The 18,967-nt window shown below is 32.0% G+C and overlaps 1 protein-coding gene across 2 annotated transcripts in view; it reads left to right on the top strand.

The window, feature by feature from the left end:
• LOC118192388 (uncharacterized) overlaps positions 1-18,967 on the top strand; it is a 166,753-nt gene that overhangs the window by 10,538 nt on the left and 137,248 nt on the right. For both annotated transcript variants that reach the window (XM_085822103.1, XM_085822102.1), the window contains exons 3-4: positions 4,297-4,431; positions 15,739-15,840. In XM_085822103.1, the coding sequence (XP_085678229.1) occupies positions 4,297-4,431; positions 15,739-15,840 (237 nt within the window). The remainder of the gene's footprint in view (positions 1-4,296; positions 4,432-15,738; positions 15,841-18,967) is intronic.

Below are 18,967 nucleotides of genomic sequence, written 5' to 3'. Positions count from 1 at the left end.
CAGCTAACGTATTTTTCCCCTCACTAAAATGTGCAATGGGCTCTAGGAATTAATATATATATATATGTATTTTGTTGCTGCCTTGCTTGCAAACATTTTTTTAATTAGTTTCTTCTTCATTCTGCTATAAGTATGTAAGAAATATCAAGGTAGGCTGTTCGGGCCCTCTTTTTATTTTGACAGCCACTAGCAGATCAACATGACATACAGTATTCTGTGATATTCCAGAACAGCTGCTAAATATATATTTTCATTCAGTGCTTAGGTGATTTTTACATTCTTATTATTTGTTATTATATTTTACTATTATTTGTGGAATGATTTGAACCCAAAACTAAACTAGAATAGAGAGGTATCTAGAATGACTGAAAGAATAGCTGAGCACCTGAGTCTCTTAAAAAGAATTGCTTGCATGAAATGGGGATCTTTTGAGGATGTACTTATCACAACTTACATCTTTTGCATCCATCCATTTCTTGACTGTGGTGCAGAATTACTTATAACAGCATCTGATTCCACTCTACAAAGACTGAATATTGTCCAAAACCATGCATTTCGGCTCATTACTGGTGCAGCTTTTGCACCTGTGGCAGCCATGGAACTGCAGATTGGCCTACCTAATTTGGATGATCACTGCTTGATGGCTGCTTGGACTATGTGTTAAAGGTTCCTTCGCAAATACACCTTTTAGCCTATGTTCCAGCTCAATTTAGACTTAAGACACAAAATTCTTTTCATGTGATGCTTGATCAACTATCAAGAAATATGGAGCTTCCCTTAAAATCATTTGACTATTTTTCAACCTTATACCTTTCCAGGCTTTTTGCATTATGCGAGAGCAGCTTTTGACTTAGTTATTAACAGTAAAAAGAGTTCTTTTCTCCATGTTGAACTTAAAACTCTAGCACTGTCTACTATGTGTTAGAGATCTCCTACAGCGTATTGGACTCGTATCTATACTGATGACTTTGCGATGGCTGGAGGGGCTGGTGCTAATGTCTTTTCAGAATTATATTTCAACTGAGGCAGTTGGACACTTTTGTGAGAACTTTGATGCTGAATTGCATGCTATTTGGATGCCCCTCTATGCCATTAACCCCTTCGTGACAGCATGTTGCTGAAAGGAAAAACTTTTTGGAAACGAGTGTGTCACATAGGCATCAGTCCCAAATGTAACTAGCAGCCCGGTGAGGTACTGTTGCATAGCTGCTTGCATTGATCTTCCAGGCAGGTGTATCATACATGTATTCTCAAACTTGCACATTCTTTTATAATTTTTTTAAATCACTAGATGATGCTTTAAGTCAACTACGGTTAGCTAATTTAAACATATACATTGTTGACTTTGTGTCCTTGAAGTGCTTTCTGTTTCTAATGATTCTTTTAGATGTATGAGTGGAAAATATAAAAGATATAAAATAAACAAAATGCAGCTGACCCACAATTGAGGCTTCATGGGATATAAACATTGGCCAGTTTCCAATGCTTCAATTTTTTTTTGCCCATGGGAAAACTGGGAATGGAGCTGTGGTTTTAGCAACACCCATCTGTATTCAGTTTGCATCTTCTTTAGCTAGCAGACATAAGCTTTTTTCTACCGGTTAAGATAATTAAACCGATGCTGCGATGTCTAAGAAAAAGAAGTTTTTAATGGAAGAGGAGTATATTTGAATTGTAAACGAGCCCTTTTTGACACTTAAATCTAAAGTGAGGATAGTGATTTGGATACCAAAATTTTGTCAGAGATTAAATTAGAAGCTTATTTTGCTTTCATGTCACAATCCAGCACAACAGTGGATGCTCCATTATGAACTCAATCTTTGAAGCCTCATGAATTTATGGGAATTGCAGAAGTAAATTTAATTAAAAGTTATGCGAATGAAATTGATTTCTCACCATTTTTTTTATAATGATCTAATGAACATAATAGTTGAAGAAACTAATAATTTCTATGAACAAAAGATAAATGAAAATCCATCTTCATCCAAAATCAACATACTCCTGTAGATTTGCCTAAAATAAGGGGATTCCTAGACTTAACCTTAAGATGTATTTCACAACTGAAGAAATGCTAGCAACTAGAGTATCAAACACTGCTTCCTTTCTGAATCATTTATACTTTAATAGTTAATCATGTATTTTATTATTTTTTACATACATTTAGATATAGACTTTGGTATGTTTTGTACAACATTTCATCAAGATGAGTCAAATATTTTATTTTTCATTTAAATTTTGATTAATTTTTCAGAATCTCTCGATATTCTGTATTTAACATTTATTAATTTTTTTAAAGTTCAGCACAAAATACCCCATCCTGCCAGATCATATGACTACAACAACGCACTGTTTCCAAGATAAATTGTGCTAAGTAGTGCGCCGTAGTGTAAGAGGATTAATTATTGATGCATTTATGATACACCTGTGAAGGGCTTAAAAATACAGCTGATAAAAATATTGTTCTGTTTGTTGATTCTTAGACTGCCATTCAAACTGTTACAGGTTATATTGACCTTACATTCAATGAGTTTGAGTGCAGATTACTGATTAGCTCTCTAATTGAGTCAGGAAGGAATGCTTTGTAATGGGTTCCTTATTGTAGCGATATACCTGGCAATGAGCAGGCACTCCTGGCAGTGAGCTTGCTAAGGAGAGTTGTAGTTTTAATTAACCTGAATTACATGTTCCTCTTAGAAACATCAAATGGACTATTAGAAGAGTGCATCTATAAATCTAGACTCTGTCATTACAGGAATGTTTTAGCTGTGAAGAATTGGTGTTCCTTATTGGACAAACAGATCTGTGTTTCTCTGCCAAGAGCTATTAGTGTGGCTCCCTTCAACATGATTACTTACAGGCTCATCTTTTTAGATTTTGACTTGCTGACTCCCCAGACTGTGTGCTATGTGCCCCTCTGCTCCAATGACTGGACAGTGTCTTTTTTTCTTGTACTGTTCTGTGAGATGTTCTTTCTTTGAACTTCTTTATGACTCTCCCAACTATAGGGGCAATTTCTTTTATTGGACTGCAAGGCACCACATGCTCGAAAGTATCCAGGTGGCTGCAATTAAAAAAAAGTTATTTTAATGTTTTAAACATGTTAACATGAATTTTTTGCTTGAGATAAGTATATAAGGAAAAGTTGCTAGCTCTGAAGAATGCCATGAACAGCTTGTGTCATAACTTCAGAAGGTTATTCTTCACTTAAAAATTTACCTGAGCAAGTCATCTGTGCCATCTTCAAAAAATTTGTCTGAACCATTAAATTGTGGCCTTATTGGGTCAGAATTATTGATATTTTATATTGATAGTAAAATTTCACAATTCTCAAATGTAAATTTTTCTATGGTTAATCTGTAAGATCTAATTTATAAAATATGTATAGGAAAAAAATAACAAATTAATTAAAAACTTAATAATCAACTTCTTTTGTAACGTTTGGCCTGCTTTGTATAGTCCTTTAATATAATCTTAAAATGTGGGAACCAATTATTTGTCAGCGATTTCACAAGCATTTTTAATATAAGATTCTCTTCTTTAAAGAACAAATCTTTCCCTATAAAAAATGTGGATATTTTCCTCAGAAATCTCATCCAGATCTGACCACCGATGGCTAAATCATTGGCAATTTAAATTCTGTTTCTGTTTTTTAATTATAATTTCCATTAATGAATCATATTTACTGTCTTCAAAATTATAATCCTTGTCTTCAGAATTGCCATCTTTAGTTGTTGTGTTTTTCATCAGACTAGATTTTATTCATGTTATTAAAGCAACAAAGATGTTAATAGAATGCAAGTGATAGAAAAATACAGTCATCAGTTAATCAGAGATTAAAATAAAAAAAAATTGCAGATATGGTCTGCACTTGTCCCCAAACCTGAATGCTTGGGATAGCTTGATACTTAATCTCAAAAATGGAAAGATCACTAATTAGTTTATAAGTGAGTAAATTTAAGGGAGTAGTGCAAGGGCAAAATTTGGTGAGAAAGATAAACCTAGAATTGATAGACTAGAAAAATTTTAATATCGCTAAATTAAGCACATTGTGAAGTCAATATGTGAGCATATTCTGACTTCCCAGGAATTAGTCTACTGCAGTGACTGCTAGTCATAGGAGCAGATATTTCCTGTTGATAGCAGGAATGAGTAAGTATTTTTGTAGAAATTATGATGCACTTACACACTTGTTTCAATTCATTTTAATTTTTAATACATACTTGATAATTATAATAATGCGCAGGCATTAAAATTCTATACTTTTTATGAAAACCAAGAATTTACTCCCTGTTTCAGGAAAAGGTTGATGAGGAAGCCTTAAAATCTGCTGATAAAGAGCAGCTTGAGCAGCAAACTTTATTGATCCAGCAGTTGAAAGATTTGCTAAGAGAAAATGAGACACGTTACCAAGACAAAGAGAAAGAGTTAGAAGTAAAGCTTATCTTAGTAAATTATATGGAATTATTTATATGATTTAATCTCATTTTATAATTTTTATTGGTAGTTTATTTTTGGTTGTAAGTGAAGAATAAAATGATATAAGACATGCATTAAATTGTTCAAATGAAAATTGGTATAAATAAATTAAGATTGATATGTATAAGTAAATTAATTAAAGTCAGTGTTATTCCTAGGATTTTTTTGAAAGAGTAAAAATACTCCTTGACTTTTTTAGGAGGAGTGAAACACGGAAATAGCATAAACTACATGTACAGAGACAAATTTCCTATAAAAAAAACTTTTTTAATGGACAAAATGAAATAAAAAAAAACGAGGATGCTATTTTGGTTTTTGACAATTATAGCATATGTTCAGTATTAGTAGACAATATTAAACATTACAAATAAAAGAATTTATTTTGCATTAAACATTCTAAATGAAATATTTATTTAATATTACAAATTTAATATCCTTTTCCTCTGATTTTTCCACAATGTTAAGCTGATTTCCTTACAACATCAAAACTCTTTCAAAATTAAAGTTACAAAAAACATTTATTCTTGGTTACATTACAATTTTAATTTCTTTTCCCCCTGATTTCCTTACAATATCACAGCTCTTTCACAAAAAACAATTTTCCTTGGAACTACTAAAAGTCACAAAAAAACATTTTTCCTTGGTTATATTACAATTCTAACCTCCTTTTTCTCTGATTTTTCTACAAGACAAGGTTACTGCTCTTTCAAAATTAAAATCACAAAAAACATTTTCTCTTTGTTCTTTGAAATCTGGGCCTTGCTCAGATATTCTCGTTAGAATTTCCAGTTGTTTTTCCCCCAATCTATTTCTCCTATTTGATTTGATCCTATTTTGAGTAGAAAATCCTCTTTCATAAACAGCCGTTGACAAAGGTATAAGTTTAACACGGCTATTTGTGCCAGGGCTGTAAATGCTAGATATAAGAGTTCACCATCTAAACTTGATGAGAACAACAAATTGGCAAACTGTTTAAATTTGAATTCTCTGTAGCATGCATAAAAACACTACTTCAAGGTGCCCTTGCTTTAATTCTTCTGCTGAAACACCCAAAACCGAAGTAGAATCTGGCCTATAATAATGTTTAATAACATTATCTAGAGACTCCACTCTTGATAATACTGTTCCAATCTGACACAAGAGGGATTCAACAAAACATCAAAATTCTGCAAAATATGCATCTGCTGCAAATTAAATCTTTCCTGCAGATTCTCTATCAGTGCACTCAAGAAAGCAGTTTTAGCACTCATGAAATCATTTAAAGATTTAGTAGAAACAGATAATTTAATATTTTGAACTCGATAATACCCATTTTTAAGAGAAGACTCTAAAATTTCCTTTAGACGAGTGCCATGACCTTCCTCCTTTTTCATTTCCTGCATGCAATTAATAGTTGATTCTAGACTATTAACCTACACAGAGAAGTTCACATCATTGCTCTGAAAAATTCTTCTGTTTTTGTTCATAATCAGTAACACATCTCTCAAAAATAACAAGGTGGCTGCAAATGAAAATTGTGAGCATTGTTTTAAGTAGTCCTGAGCCTTTATTGCTTGTTTTTCTGTTTGTGATTATGTCTGTCAGTGTAAGGATCACAGCATCATAATTGATATGATATGCATCAACTGCATTCCCAAGTGACAACCACCAACAACATTTATGTCTTTGAGAGTTATGTTTGGCTCATTTAACACATCTTGCATCAATTTCAGCTTTTCAATCCTAATATTGGAAGCGAGAAAATAAGCATACAATGAACCTAAAATTCTCTGGCAGCTTTGAAATAGGGATATTCCATCAGCAGCTTGGGAAACAGCTAAAGCTAAACGATGAACTGTGCAGTCATAGTGCAACAAACCAAGTATCATATCCTGAAATTTTTTGCCAAGTCCGTTGTTTTTTCCTATTATAACAGCAGCACCATCTGTTGAAAGGCCAACGACTTTTGATAACGGTACTTTTTTTTGGTTGAGAAACTTTATTATTATTTCTTTCGGTGCATCTGCATTGCATTCACCCGATAGTTTTAAATTTGGCCAAAGACTGTTCTGACTTTCATTGTTTTTCAAATATTTCACATATATAATTAATTTATGGTCAACTGAAATATCTGTTGATTCGTCTATCATTAAAGAAATACAGGGGCTTTGTGAAACATCCTCATCGAAATTTGAATCTAATACTTCCAAAATAGCTTCAGTTATGTCTGTAACTGAATTTTGAGATAAATTCTTATGAGCCTCTTTCACAGTCTCATTTCCATAGGATTTCATAAGCATCATTAAAGGCTTAAATTTCGTTAAAGGAAATTCTTATTCTCCAATAGTGTAAACAGTTTTGAACATTGCCAAATCGCCATCTGTTGCTGTAGATTTTTCCTATTCGATGATATTTTTAAGAGCTTTAGCATCTTTCTTGGCATTTAAAGAAAGCCTGTGTTCCGTAGTTTTTTTGTGGCGAGACAGAGTACTTCTTTGGAAACATGATGAACCCCATCACACCCACGCCATTCTTCATACTGGCAGATTGACATGTTTCACAAAACATTTTATTTTCCTCTTTATTGAAGAGGACCCAAGGAAATTAAGCCACTTACTTAAAAACTTATCATGTTTAGAAGTTTCTTCTGGTTGTTCATCAATCTTTGGTTTCTTAGCCCACGGTTCTGAGCTGGTTGACTCACTGGTTGACTGGCTTGCCAGCATTTTTATAAAAAACTCCTTGATGGATTTAGAACTCATATTTCAATATTTAAATTAATTTTTCTTCTGGAATAATAAATTAATTTAATAATAATTCAGTCTCAAGAGGACCCCCTATTGAATTAAATAGTTTAAAAAAATTAACTAGTTAGAAGCTAAAAAATATTTTTGATGTGCTTCTCCCAAAAGCTGATCACTTGTAGCAACTTTCGTTTCGTTTTGCAGACTGTATGGAGTTTCTTAAATTTAAAATTTTCTTCATATGTGATCTTAATTTCGCTTAAAATATTAATTTTTATATGAAACGAATTTATCTTATAATCGCGAATACAAATTACAATCGTTTTAAGAGCGACATTTAGTTAAAATCAGTAATGAGTTTGGCGATCTCGCTCCATCAAATTAAAACAATAATAATAGTAAAAATTATACTTCTCTCCTACAGAATATTTCAAGAAAACAGGTATTTACAGCAGGGTTTGTACAATCTGAAAAAGTACTTATTTTTGCCCCAAAATCGTTAAAATCTCAAAATTTATGCAAAATACTGATTTTTGAATAGATAGATGTTAGCTAAATATCGATTTTCGCATGGGGTGACTCCTTGACGAATTAATTTCATATAACCAGAAAGTTAAGTCCCGATTTGCCCACTAGAAGATCAAAAGGAGATGTCTATTTATCACAGCTGACAATTATGGATGCGATTGCAATTTTTGTACCGAAAAACGTGATAAAATTGCTATTTTTTTAAACGAAATGATAGCATTAAAGCACCCAGATTTGCGCTGTAAGACTAGTGAAGATAATGATTTTTTAAAAAGAAGATTGGAATTAAAATTTTATTTTTGCACTGGTAGTTCTTGGTAAAATTTCGACTGTTTTCTGACTAGTGCCGAATAGTGAAAGAATTAAAAATGCAAACTCTATAAGCATAAAAATAATTTAAAGGCATATTAGAAACCATGCTAGAAAAATTTAAAAAAACCTAATTACCTTTATATATGCTTTTAGTTTGCTTTTAATTTTCTGAAAAGTGTGCAAAAGATTTTTCCAGCTCCTAATTTGAAATTTCACCGAACTCCCAAACCACGTGTGTCAATAACCAATTTTACTATTCGAATGACCATCCAGTAATATGGAATGCGTGATGAAATCAGTGCTCGTAAATATACAATGAAATTTTAATTTCTTTCTTCTATCCTCTGGTCGTGATAGGTAAGTCAGCACGGCGCCGCACAGTGCCATGCCTATATTCCTTGTCGCGGAGAAGTCAGGCGAAAATGTCTCAGGGGTGCTTTGAGTAGAAAAAAATATTATTTGTTAATTTCGGTGGGGCACTATGTATTTTTTAAACTAAACCTTTGTTAAAAATTCAGTGCATGAAAATACACCTTTTAAAGCGTATTTCCGATTTTCAATGCGTGAAATATGCTCTCAGAGGCATTAAAAATATCTTTTATTAAAATGTATGCATAAAAATTATCAAATAAAAGTGTTTAAAAGGGATATACAGTATTCATTCATATTATAACCACTTTGTAGTATCTAAGATAGGCAACTTTTACAGCAAACAGTGCTGATTAACAAGCTGGTGAAAATTATAAAATTCACTAAAAATTACAACAGATGTCTGTGACTGTACTGATTATAGTACATTCTGCAAATACTGTATATTTCTTGTTAAAATGTCTGTCATTTTAATGTGTCAATTGCAGTGATATCATCAGTGGGATAGCTTTGGTTTTATGACATTAGATGTTGTGATGTTGATAGACATTATTACCTTCCATGAACACAACTGTCATATGCAGTTGTATCTGAGCTGTAATAACTGAAAGACAACCATTTGCATTCGGGTTGCTTTATAGAAGAGTACCGTGAATATATGTCCCAGACTGTAATACTACATGCACATTGCTACATTTTTAGGTACATATTGTCGATTTGTTCTGAAAGATTTCATATTCAATGTACCACCGCCAACTATTTACTGTATAGAACAAAACCATGATTCATTGTAGGAAAGCCACTCTTTGCTATTTAACCAAACGGGACAAATTGATACTATTGTTTGCAAAACCTGCACATTAATTTGAGGAGTGTAACCAAGCATTTGCTTGAAAGACCAATATACAGTCAAATTAGAGACTTTTCTGGTGACCTGTTGGCTCATTTAATATGCTAGTTGATTTAAGTTGATTTATAATAGTTCACTAACCAGGTTTGACCATCCAGTATTTTTCCTCCCTTTGTATTATAGCTCCATCCAGCATTTTTCCTCCCTTTGCATTATAGCTCCATCCAGCATTTTCCCTCCCTTTGCATTATAGCTTCAATGGCAAATGATGCTTTATAATTAACAAATTCAGTGGTCAAAATAATCTCATTTTTCTATACTGTTCTACATTTCTTTTGTGTGTAGTATATTCTCACTACTAGGGTACGTACATATTTTGTAAAGTTCACTTTCAGTGCTAACATTTTTAGTGTAGTAACTAATAATCATGTGCTTTAGCATTTTCTATACCTTATTCAGGGCTGGTCAACATCCCTCTTTATATGCTTACAATAATGAAGTATTGATGTATACAGTATTTATGATTGTTGTTAGGAGTGATGTATATAATATTTGATTTAGTCCATATATAACTATGCTATTGTATAAACTGAAAACCTCTTAAGGATCTTGAAAACTTCCATTAACCTTTTAAGGCCAGGGCTTTGGTAGCAGTAAAAGCTACCAAAGGACGGGGAATCTTGAACCGAATGTTTTCCCCCCTTTAAGAAATTACCTCCTATTTGCAACAAAGATTCTTGTGTGTAGTTTAATGGATTCTCAGAGAGGTGCATCTATGTCGCAAAAGGAAAACCTTTGAAAGAGATAAGTGGTTAAAACCCTAGGGATGTCAAATTTGACATTTCACCCCACTTTTCAGCCTGGAAAATGGGGGAAAAAGACATGGCCACTAAAGTGGACAACCCCCGTCTTTTCAAAGTGAGGGCTTTATGGCCACTATAATGGCCATCCCATCTCCAGAAGGTTAAATTATCTGTTTTTAGATGAAATTTAATAACGATGTTAAATTCTTAAGTGAAATATGTAATTAAATTCATATACAAGTTAAAACTGATATTAAATTTTCCAAATATAAATTCTGAAACAATAAATTTTAATGCTTATGATATATTTGGAGTACAAACAAGTCTCTACCATTTGACAAAAAATAGTGCCACTAGTAAGTTGTGGTAAAAATTGTCTGATGCAAAATGTTATATAATAAGTTTGGACATTTGCTAACAACAAAATCTTGAAAGATTAGTGATTTTTTATCAGCATTATATATTTTTTCATGCAAAAATGTTGAGTTTTGAACCAAATTAATGTCATTTGGGGAAACTTTTGATTTACTTCTTTAAATTGAAGAAATTAGCAGCTGAGATGCATCGATTGCTTGTAGAAGCATATGGTGAAGCTATCTTAAGTGAAAGAAGTAGTCGGGAGTGGTTTCAAAAGTTTAAGAATGATGAATTAGACATCAAAGAACAGAGCAAAAGAATAAAAGTGTATGAAAAGGCAGATTTGGAAGATTCATGCCAAATGTAAGCAGAACTTGCACTTACATTAGGAGTCACTTCAACAAGCAATTTCTCATTGTTTAAAATTATTGGGAAGGATTCAAAAGCATGGAAATTGGGTTCCTTAGGAACCAAAGTCTAGAAATGTTGAACGCTGATTTTTTATACATGAAATGCTGCTTACCAGGCATAAACAAATTTTTTTTTTTTTTTTTTGTAGTCACTTTTATTATATAGTCACTGGTTATGAAAAATGGACGCACTATGATAACCCAAAGAAGAAGAAATCATGGGGACTCCTTGGTCATGCTTCAACATGGGACAGTTAAATTGAATATTCATGGAAAAAGCATCATCATAGTATATGGTGGGATCAGCTTGGTGTCATATATTATAAGTTGCTCAAATCAAATGATACCATTACTGGGGCTCTCTACCAAACACAATTGATGAGACTGAGCCGAGAACTCAAAGAAAAATGCACTCACTACCGCTCCAGATATGACAAAATTATTATTCTGCATGATAATGATCATGCACATGTTGCATCACCAGTCAAAACCTGCTCTGAAACACTAAAATGAGAAGTTCCTCCCCTCGCACTGTATTCAGTAGACATTGTTCCTTCAGATTACTACTTGTTCCATTAATAATGCATAGCGTATCTGAACAGCATTTCACAACATATGAAAGCACCAAAAATTGGGTTGAATTGTGGATAACTTCGAACGATGAAGCGTTCTTCCAACGGGGTATCCATATTCTGCCTGAAAGGTGGGAAGCAATGGACAATACTTTGAATAAAACATAATGTACTGATCCTTCATAATTAATGCCCAATTTTTGATAAAAAATGGAAGACTTATTTGCACTTCCATTATAAATTTCTCAGCCTTTTATATTGACAGGAATGAAAAATAAGACATTAGTTATAAAAATATGGGTTCAAACAAAAAGTGGAGAAATACTTTTGTTGAGGTTTTCAAATACTGATAGATATGATAATTTTCATAACTAACTACAGTCAAAGATCTTTAATCCGTACCTCAAAGCTAAAAAGTTTCTGCACATGCGTAGCATTTGCGCTTGCGCGTAATACTTTTATGCATGCACATTTAATGTATAACGGACGGCATAAGCTAAGCTAAAATGATCTAATTATCTATTTCAGTTAATGTTGCAGATTGCGTTGTTCCTTAATCTTCTAATTGGATCCGGCTTATTATTTTTTGCAGACTGTTAGAGCAGTTTTATAAAAGTAAGCTTGAACTTTCGATTATGTCAAAAAGAATTTCCGATTCTGGAGCTGCCAAAGGATCTACAAAGCGAAAGCGTATTTTAATGTCCATCAAACAAAAAGTGGAATTGCTGCAAAAAAATGGATAAAGGCATATCCTTTGTTTCTCTAACCATTCGGAAATCTGTTTATCAGTTTCATGCTGCTCTGCGGGGGGAAGGGGCTGTTGCGGCGCACAGTGAACTGGAAGTTGATCTGTCAGCACTATCCTCATCTTCAGGGCACATGTTTTTATTTTTATTCTGCTTATAATTCCTTACTAAATGTAGTATTTCATCTCATGTACTCCGTCTTTGATATGATTTAAATCAAATTCCTCTTCATTATAAATATCACGAATACACATCAAATAGCTTTCTGGTTGCAATTTTCTAATTTCGACTATGCGTAATGTATGCTTTACGCATGCATGAAAGAAATGTTTAATAAAGTTAACAAATAAATATTAAGCTTTTTTTTTTTTGTAAATTTTGATACCCTTTAGATTATAATTGTTCTTTATTTCATAAATTACGGTTTCATATTTTTAATTTTATAATTTCTGCATGCCATCTTACCAGATTTAAATTGATGATGTATAATCCGGAATCGCCGAAGTCCCGACGAGTCCGGATTAAAGACTTTTGACTGTACTGCATATTTAATTCTTTATGCTGAGTAAGTGTTAATCTCAAGCTTCAATATAAGTATTATTTTTAATTTATCATAAATTGCTGTATAGTAAAATTCTTTTAGTACAAAATTTTGTGTGCAGTGTTAAATTTATTTTAAATAACAACAATTGCTGATAAATTTTGAAGTAAACTAAGAGAATAAGTATTTTTAACCCCCAAGAGCTATTAGTCTTGAAACATGATTTTGCATCATTTTACTTTTCCTTAAAGGCTGTTACCATTTGGCAAAATGTAAGGTACGTCTTTCAAATTTGATTTGTATGTGACTGAATAATATATTAAACTATTTAAAAACAATATGTATGGTTCTTAAGAATATATATATATATATATATATATATATATATATATATATATATATATATATATATATATATATGCTTTTTAACCTGATTGATTTAAATAGAAATACATTTGATTCATGATATATCTAATTAAAATCATTTATTATTTTTAAAAAATTACATAATATATTTTTTCCTCTTTTCAAATAGACAGAAGATACATAACATTCCCATGTTAGTCTAAATGCATATTCATCTAGTATCTCATAAAATGTTTCATTATTCCATCTGGGCCATCTCTGTTAGTAATCTCTGCTGATAAACTATATTAAAATTTAAATGGGCCCTTCTGAGCGACAGTTCCTTTTCAGATTTTTTTTTCTTAATGTTAATCATTTACTTGTTTGCCTGTTGTAGTAAAATTGATCACCATGTAAAGTGTAAATAAAATGGGATTTAAGAGAATTCAGCAGGGATTAAGGGAATTATTAAATTAAAGGAATTAAGGGATTAAGGGAATTAAGAAATTAAAATTAAAGGAAATTAAGGAAATTCAGCAGAAGTATAGAAAGGTAACATTGACTGTGTCTGAGCTTTTATGATTCGTAAATTTTATAGGTGAGAGTTGAACTCTATTTAATTCTCTTCGTAAGCATTATTTTCACAATTGAAATTTTTTATCTCTGAAAGAATTTCCCTCTGTCCCCCCCCCCCCGATGTATAATCTTTTTTCTTATCAAACTGATTATTTTTAGATTTAGTGCATTAAAATTATAATTGTTTTCATAATAAACAAATGTTTAGGATGAAATCATAAACTCCAGGATCAAAATGAAAAAAAATGTGGAATGATGTTTATGATGAAGCGATGGAATCGTTGTCAGTCAAGGAATAAAATCTACCAGTGACCATCTTTAAACTTCATTCTGTGATCAAAATGAAAAATCATAGAATGATGTTTATGATGAAACGATGGAATCCTTGCTAATCATGGAATGAAGTTAACTAAGAACCATTTTTATTAAAAATCTGGGAATTCTGCTGTAGTTTCAACCAAAATTATTCATAAAGCATTTTATTGAGGTAATGCTTCTAAATGAACCTTTTGGCATTTATCTAATAGAGTAGGAGACTCAAACCTTTAAAATGTACTCATGTCCATCATCTGTCTTCCCATGATCCTGCTCTCGTTACATCTCTATGAAATTATAATATGTGATTGAAGAAGGTCCACAGCAAACAGAATGATAGATATCTTAACAAATTAATTCACATCATTGAGCTATTTATTACTATTTCATTGGTCAGGCAAGAGAATTTGAAAAGCAAGTGCAGCAAAGACTTAACTTATTAGAACAAGGTTTCTTAAACTTTTTTCAGTCACGACCTCTTTTTATCACTGAGATTTTTTCGTGACCCCCAGGACCCCATAATATTCACAAAAATTTTGTAGGGCCCCATAAGTATTGCGCAAATATGACACACGCATGTGTGAAACTGCCAATTTTTTCATTTGTACTATAGTATAACTGTATACTGTACTACAGTATACTTGCAGTTTTAGGTCATTAACTTTCATTTTAAGACATAGAATGTGAAAATTTTAAATAAGTAACAGACGAAAGGACAGCATCACGTGCAAAGCAAGGAAAATGAACATTTCTGTTATAAAAAAAATGCATCAAAATGTTTTTGCTTTTCCTTTTTCTGTATTGTCTTATCTTTATCTATTTTCAGATACATTGTGTAAAAATATTTGGTAATTGTAAAATTATTATATAATAAGTTAAAGAAATAACTGCTAAAATTATTGGCGACCCCCTGCTGCAGGTCCCGCGACCCCCAGTTTAAGAAACCCTGTATTAGAATATTATAAAGCAATTCAAAATATGCTCTTCTATCCACGAAAGAGATAGATATGAGTTTTACAATGTATTATGACTTTGGATGACAAGTGGATATTGTGCCATAATTTCTGGGATTCAGCTCACTGAGCGAGAGATGAAAGAAGCTCCAGAGACCAAATCTGAATCCAAAAAGGTATAATGCTTATTATATGCATTTATCTTTTATTATTATTATTATTATTATTATTATTATATTGTGTCCCTTAGCTGGTGTTGTTCATTCCTTTCATCTAAACATACTGTAATAGGAAAATTGGTGCTATGTGAACTTGCAAAAGCTTAAAATAAACTGTACAATACGCAGCTAAAATTTTCCGATAGATTCCCTCCCCCTTTTAAGAAAATGCTGAACTAAATCCCTATCACAATGACAATCACATAGCAAGTAAACTGCTTGGGATATGAATCTGTGCTTCACTTGCTTTATTTTTCAGTTTTTTTAAAATTTATTTTTAACAGCTGATTACATTTTATTAGGCACTTGAAAAATTTTTGGAAAGAGAAATGCTTATTAATGATGTGATTTTAAATTACGCAGTAGTGGGCTTCATCATTTTCAGAGACTATGTGTTATTCAAACATTGTTATCTACTCTTCATTCACTATTAGCAGAGCATTTATGCTGCTGTGATTATTTTGATTAGATAGCTCTGTTGCTTTCGTTTACTATTTAGTTATTTAATCATTAATAAAATTTGCTGGTTTACTTACAACAACTCATTGCTTATATATTTGACATTTGTTTCATTATTTGTAAAACATATCATTATTATTTAATAAAATATCCAGTTTAACGTAATTTTTTGTGCTAAACCATAGGAACTAGCATCGAAGTTTCAGAAGTTTAAGTTGCAGTCAAAAGCAAAAGTATTAAATTTGACAAACCAGATCAAAGAACATGAGAAGGAAAAGACTTCAAAAGTAAGATATATCTTTTTAAATTTAAAAAATGTTAAAAACATTTTTAAACTCTTCCTTTTTAAATTTCTAATCAAAGTAGTAAATTTCAGTCACGTAAAATTCAATCATTTCACTTTCTTAATTTAAGATTTATATTTCATAATCTTTCTTTTTACCTCTGATGGGTTTTGAAGCTATTCTGTAACAATTTTCATAATATTCCCTTGTATTAATATGTTTATTACTTCCATTTGGCATGCTAATATGACTTTATTTCCTAAAAGAAAGACTTCAACAGTTATCATGAATTTAGCCATAGTGTGTTACTGACATACTTCTATCTAAAGTTCTTTGTAATTACAAGCTTGCTTTATTGTCCATAGGTTTGGAAACAGCTCAATACTTGTTTTGAAACTAATAAAAATGTGCTTTTATATTATAATATTGCAAAAATTAATTTACAAGTCTTTTCCATTGTAGGAAATATGCACATACAATTTTCTTTAGAAAGGTATATGTTTCAAATAATCTGTTATATTAGTTATACTTTATCTAATTCTTTTTTATGCGAATTCCTGTGGAGACATTAAAATGAAAGCAAAATCCCATTTGAACAGAATCTTAGCTGACATTGTTGCTTATAGTCCACTTTTAAATTGAATATGTTATTTTTATTTTTTATAATAGGCTTCAAAGTAAGTTTTACTGTTGAAAAGTTTTAAAGTATGAAATTTTGTAACTATTTCTGGTAACTCATTCACCATGGGGGAAAGTAAAAGTTCAGTGCATTTTAAGGTCTGGGCTGATAGTGTATTATTTTGAGTTCTTTAAGTTATCCACAAGATTATCTTGACATAATTTAGAAGAGTATTTGGTGCCATTTTCTTTCAGGGAATCAAATCTGTAACTAATCAATGCTTTTCCCAGATAATATTGCTTGCTGTAGGAGAGAGATATAAACATGCTGGTTTTAAAAACCTATTTGTTTTGAACAAATCAATTTTTCCTGCTGCATTTCTTTCATTTCAGTCTTATGCTACAACAGAACTTTTGTTTAATAGTAATAGTATCACCATAACTGACTATATATGCTGTTGATGACTGGTTTTCTAATCAGTGATGGTTATGCATAGATGTTCAGTCTGTTCATATGATAGTAATGATTTAGTTCCCCCCCCCACCAGTCTTCCGTTCTTTTATGGTACAGATATAAAAATATTAGAATCCATAATAGTCTGTTTTTATTATAAGTTTTTTTGTGCTTTGCATATGCTCTCAGACCATAATTCTAAAATTTGTCTTTCCAGTCATTAGCATCACTGTTGTATTCACATTATATGAGATCTCTGTATAACTCATTGCATTTGGAACAATTAGATTTTTTTATATCTATTAAACATTTATCAGTTTTCAATTTTATGTAAAGTCTTGCAAACAATGTCTATTCTATTACTAAGGAATTTAAGTATCTCACGTCTGATACATACGATTATGAAGCTTTTTGGTGCCTAAATCATAAAGAATTTTGGTAGTTTATGACTCGTTTTAGTAACTCAAACATCACAGCACCATTTTTTGAAGTACATGCCAGCAAGAACCAGTAGAGCTATTATTATGGCTTATATATCAGCATGTGGTTGTCCTTTAAGAGCTGTCTGAAACAAATTTGGTGAGCAAGAACAAAACAAACATCTAAAATAAATATCAAGTTTTAGGTATAACTGATTTTTGAAACTAGTATATTATTTACCAATAACTATCATATTTTCAATTTTTCATTGCTGTTTAAAGACCTTTCTTTTTTCTTTTAAGGAAATATGCAAATATACACAATTTTTAACTTTAGATAAATATGTGTCTCTTTTAATAAAAGGTGTCTTTTTATCACTATAGATGATTTTCAAATTACAGGAAAGTCTGATAAAATTATTAATTTTAAAAACTGCAATGTTTTTTCAAACTGAGTGAGTGATAGCATTTATCCTTAAAACAACCAGTATAATTTACATGTACAGGAAGCACTTCCATATTTTCTGATTGTTGTATGTACTAAAGCAATTATGCAATAAATTGTTTATTGCATAATTTAAAACATTGCAGATTGCTTTTTATTTTTTTAACCTTCTTAAAATAAGCATGGGTCAAAAATTGCATTATAAGAAAAATTACTTCATGAGTACTTACTTGTACATATAAGTTACATCAGAAATTACTTTATATATAAATTAAATCAGGAATTGCATCATTATGCTGTTACAACATTATAAGATGATTAGTCTGAAGATATATATATATACACTGATCCCTGTGAAGTAATTTCATTTTTCCTGTAACAGTTTTGTAATTCAAAGAATATAAGAAGTTATCTCAACGTCATCTCATACGAGGGCCATCCAGGAAGTAGATTACGTTTCCGTCTGTGTCCGCTAGGGGCGGGGCTAGCGCGGCCATCTTGGGGTCAGAGCGTTGCGCAGCTCAGTCTGCATCTAGCCGTGCTAGTGAGAGGTTCGTGCTGTGCTCCGTTCAGATACTGTGACGGTTTGAAATGTCTGCGTTAATTGAAAATCCCGCGAGCTGCGAGGTGCGCTCAGTAATAAGGTTTCTGACTGCAAAAAACTGTAAACCGATAGAAATCTATCGGCAGCTTCGTGAAGTGTATGGGGACAACATTATCACTGAAGGTGGAGTGCGTCAGTGGGTCATAAGATTTCAAAATGGCCGAACCAATGTTCACGACGAAGATCGAAGTGGGAGACCCAGCATAGTGACCGCCGAACTTCTCGAAAAAGTCGATGCTAAAGTCCGTGAAAATCGAAATTTCACAATAACGGAACTTTCTTTGAGTTTTCCACAAATTTCGCGAAGTTTGTTGCACGAAATCATCAGCGAAAAGCTTGGTTACCACAAGTTTTGTGCAAGATGGATTCCAAAAATCTTGACAGAGGACCACAAGAATCAGCGAATGGCTGCAGCGTTGAACTTTTTGGACGCTTACCATAAGGATGGTGACTCTTTACTCGATCGCATCGTTACTGGTGACGAAACATGGGTGAAACATGTGAACTGTGAAACGAAATTGCAATCAATGCAGTGGGGGCACACAAGTTCTCCCCAAAAACCCAAGAAATGCATGCAAACAATGTCGGCA

The sequence above is a fragment of the Stegodyphus dumicola genome, chromosome 8 (genome assembly GCF_044657685.1).
Source record: "Stegodyphus dumicola isolate Sdum_Otavi_A_Nest chromosome 8, ASM4465768v1".
Classification (NCBI taxonomy): Eukaryota; Metazoa; Arthropoda; class Arachnida; order Araneae; family Eresidae; genus Stegodyphus; species Stegodyphus dumicola.
This window is presented reverse-complemented; position numbering and strand designations above follow the sequence as displayed.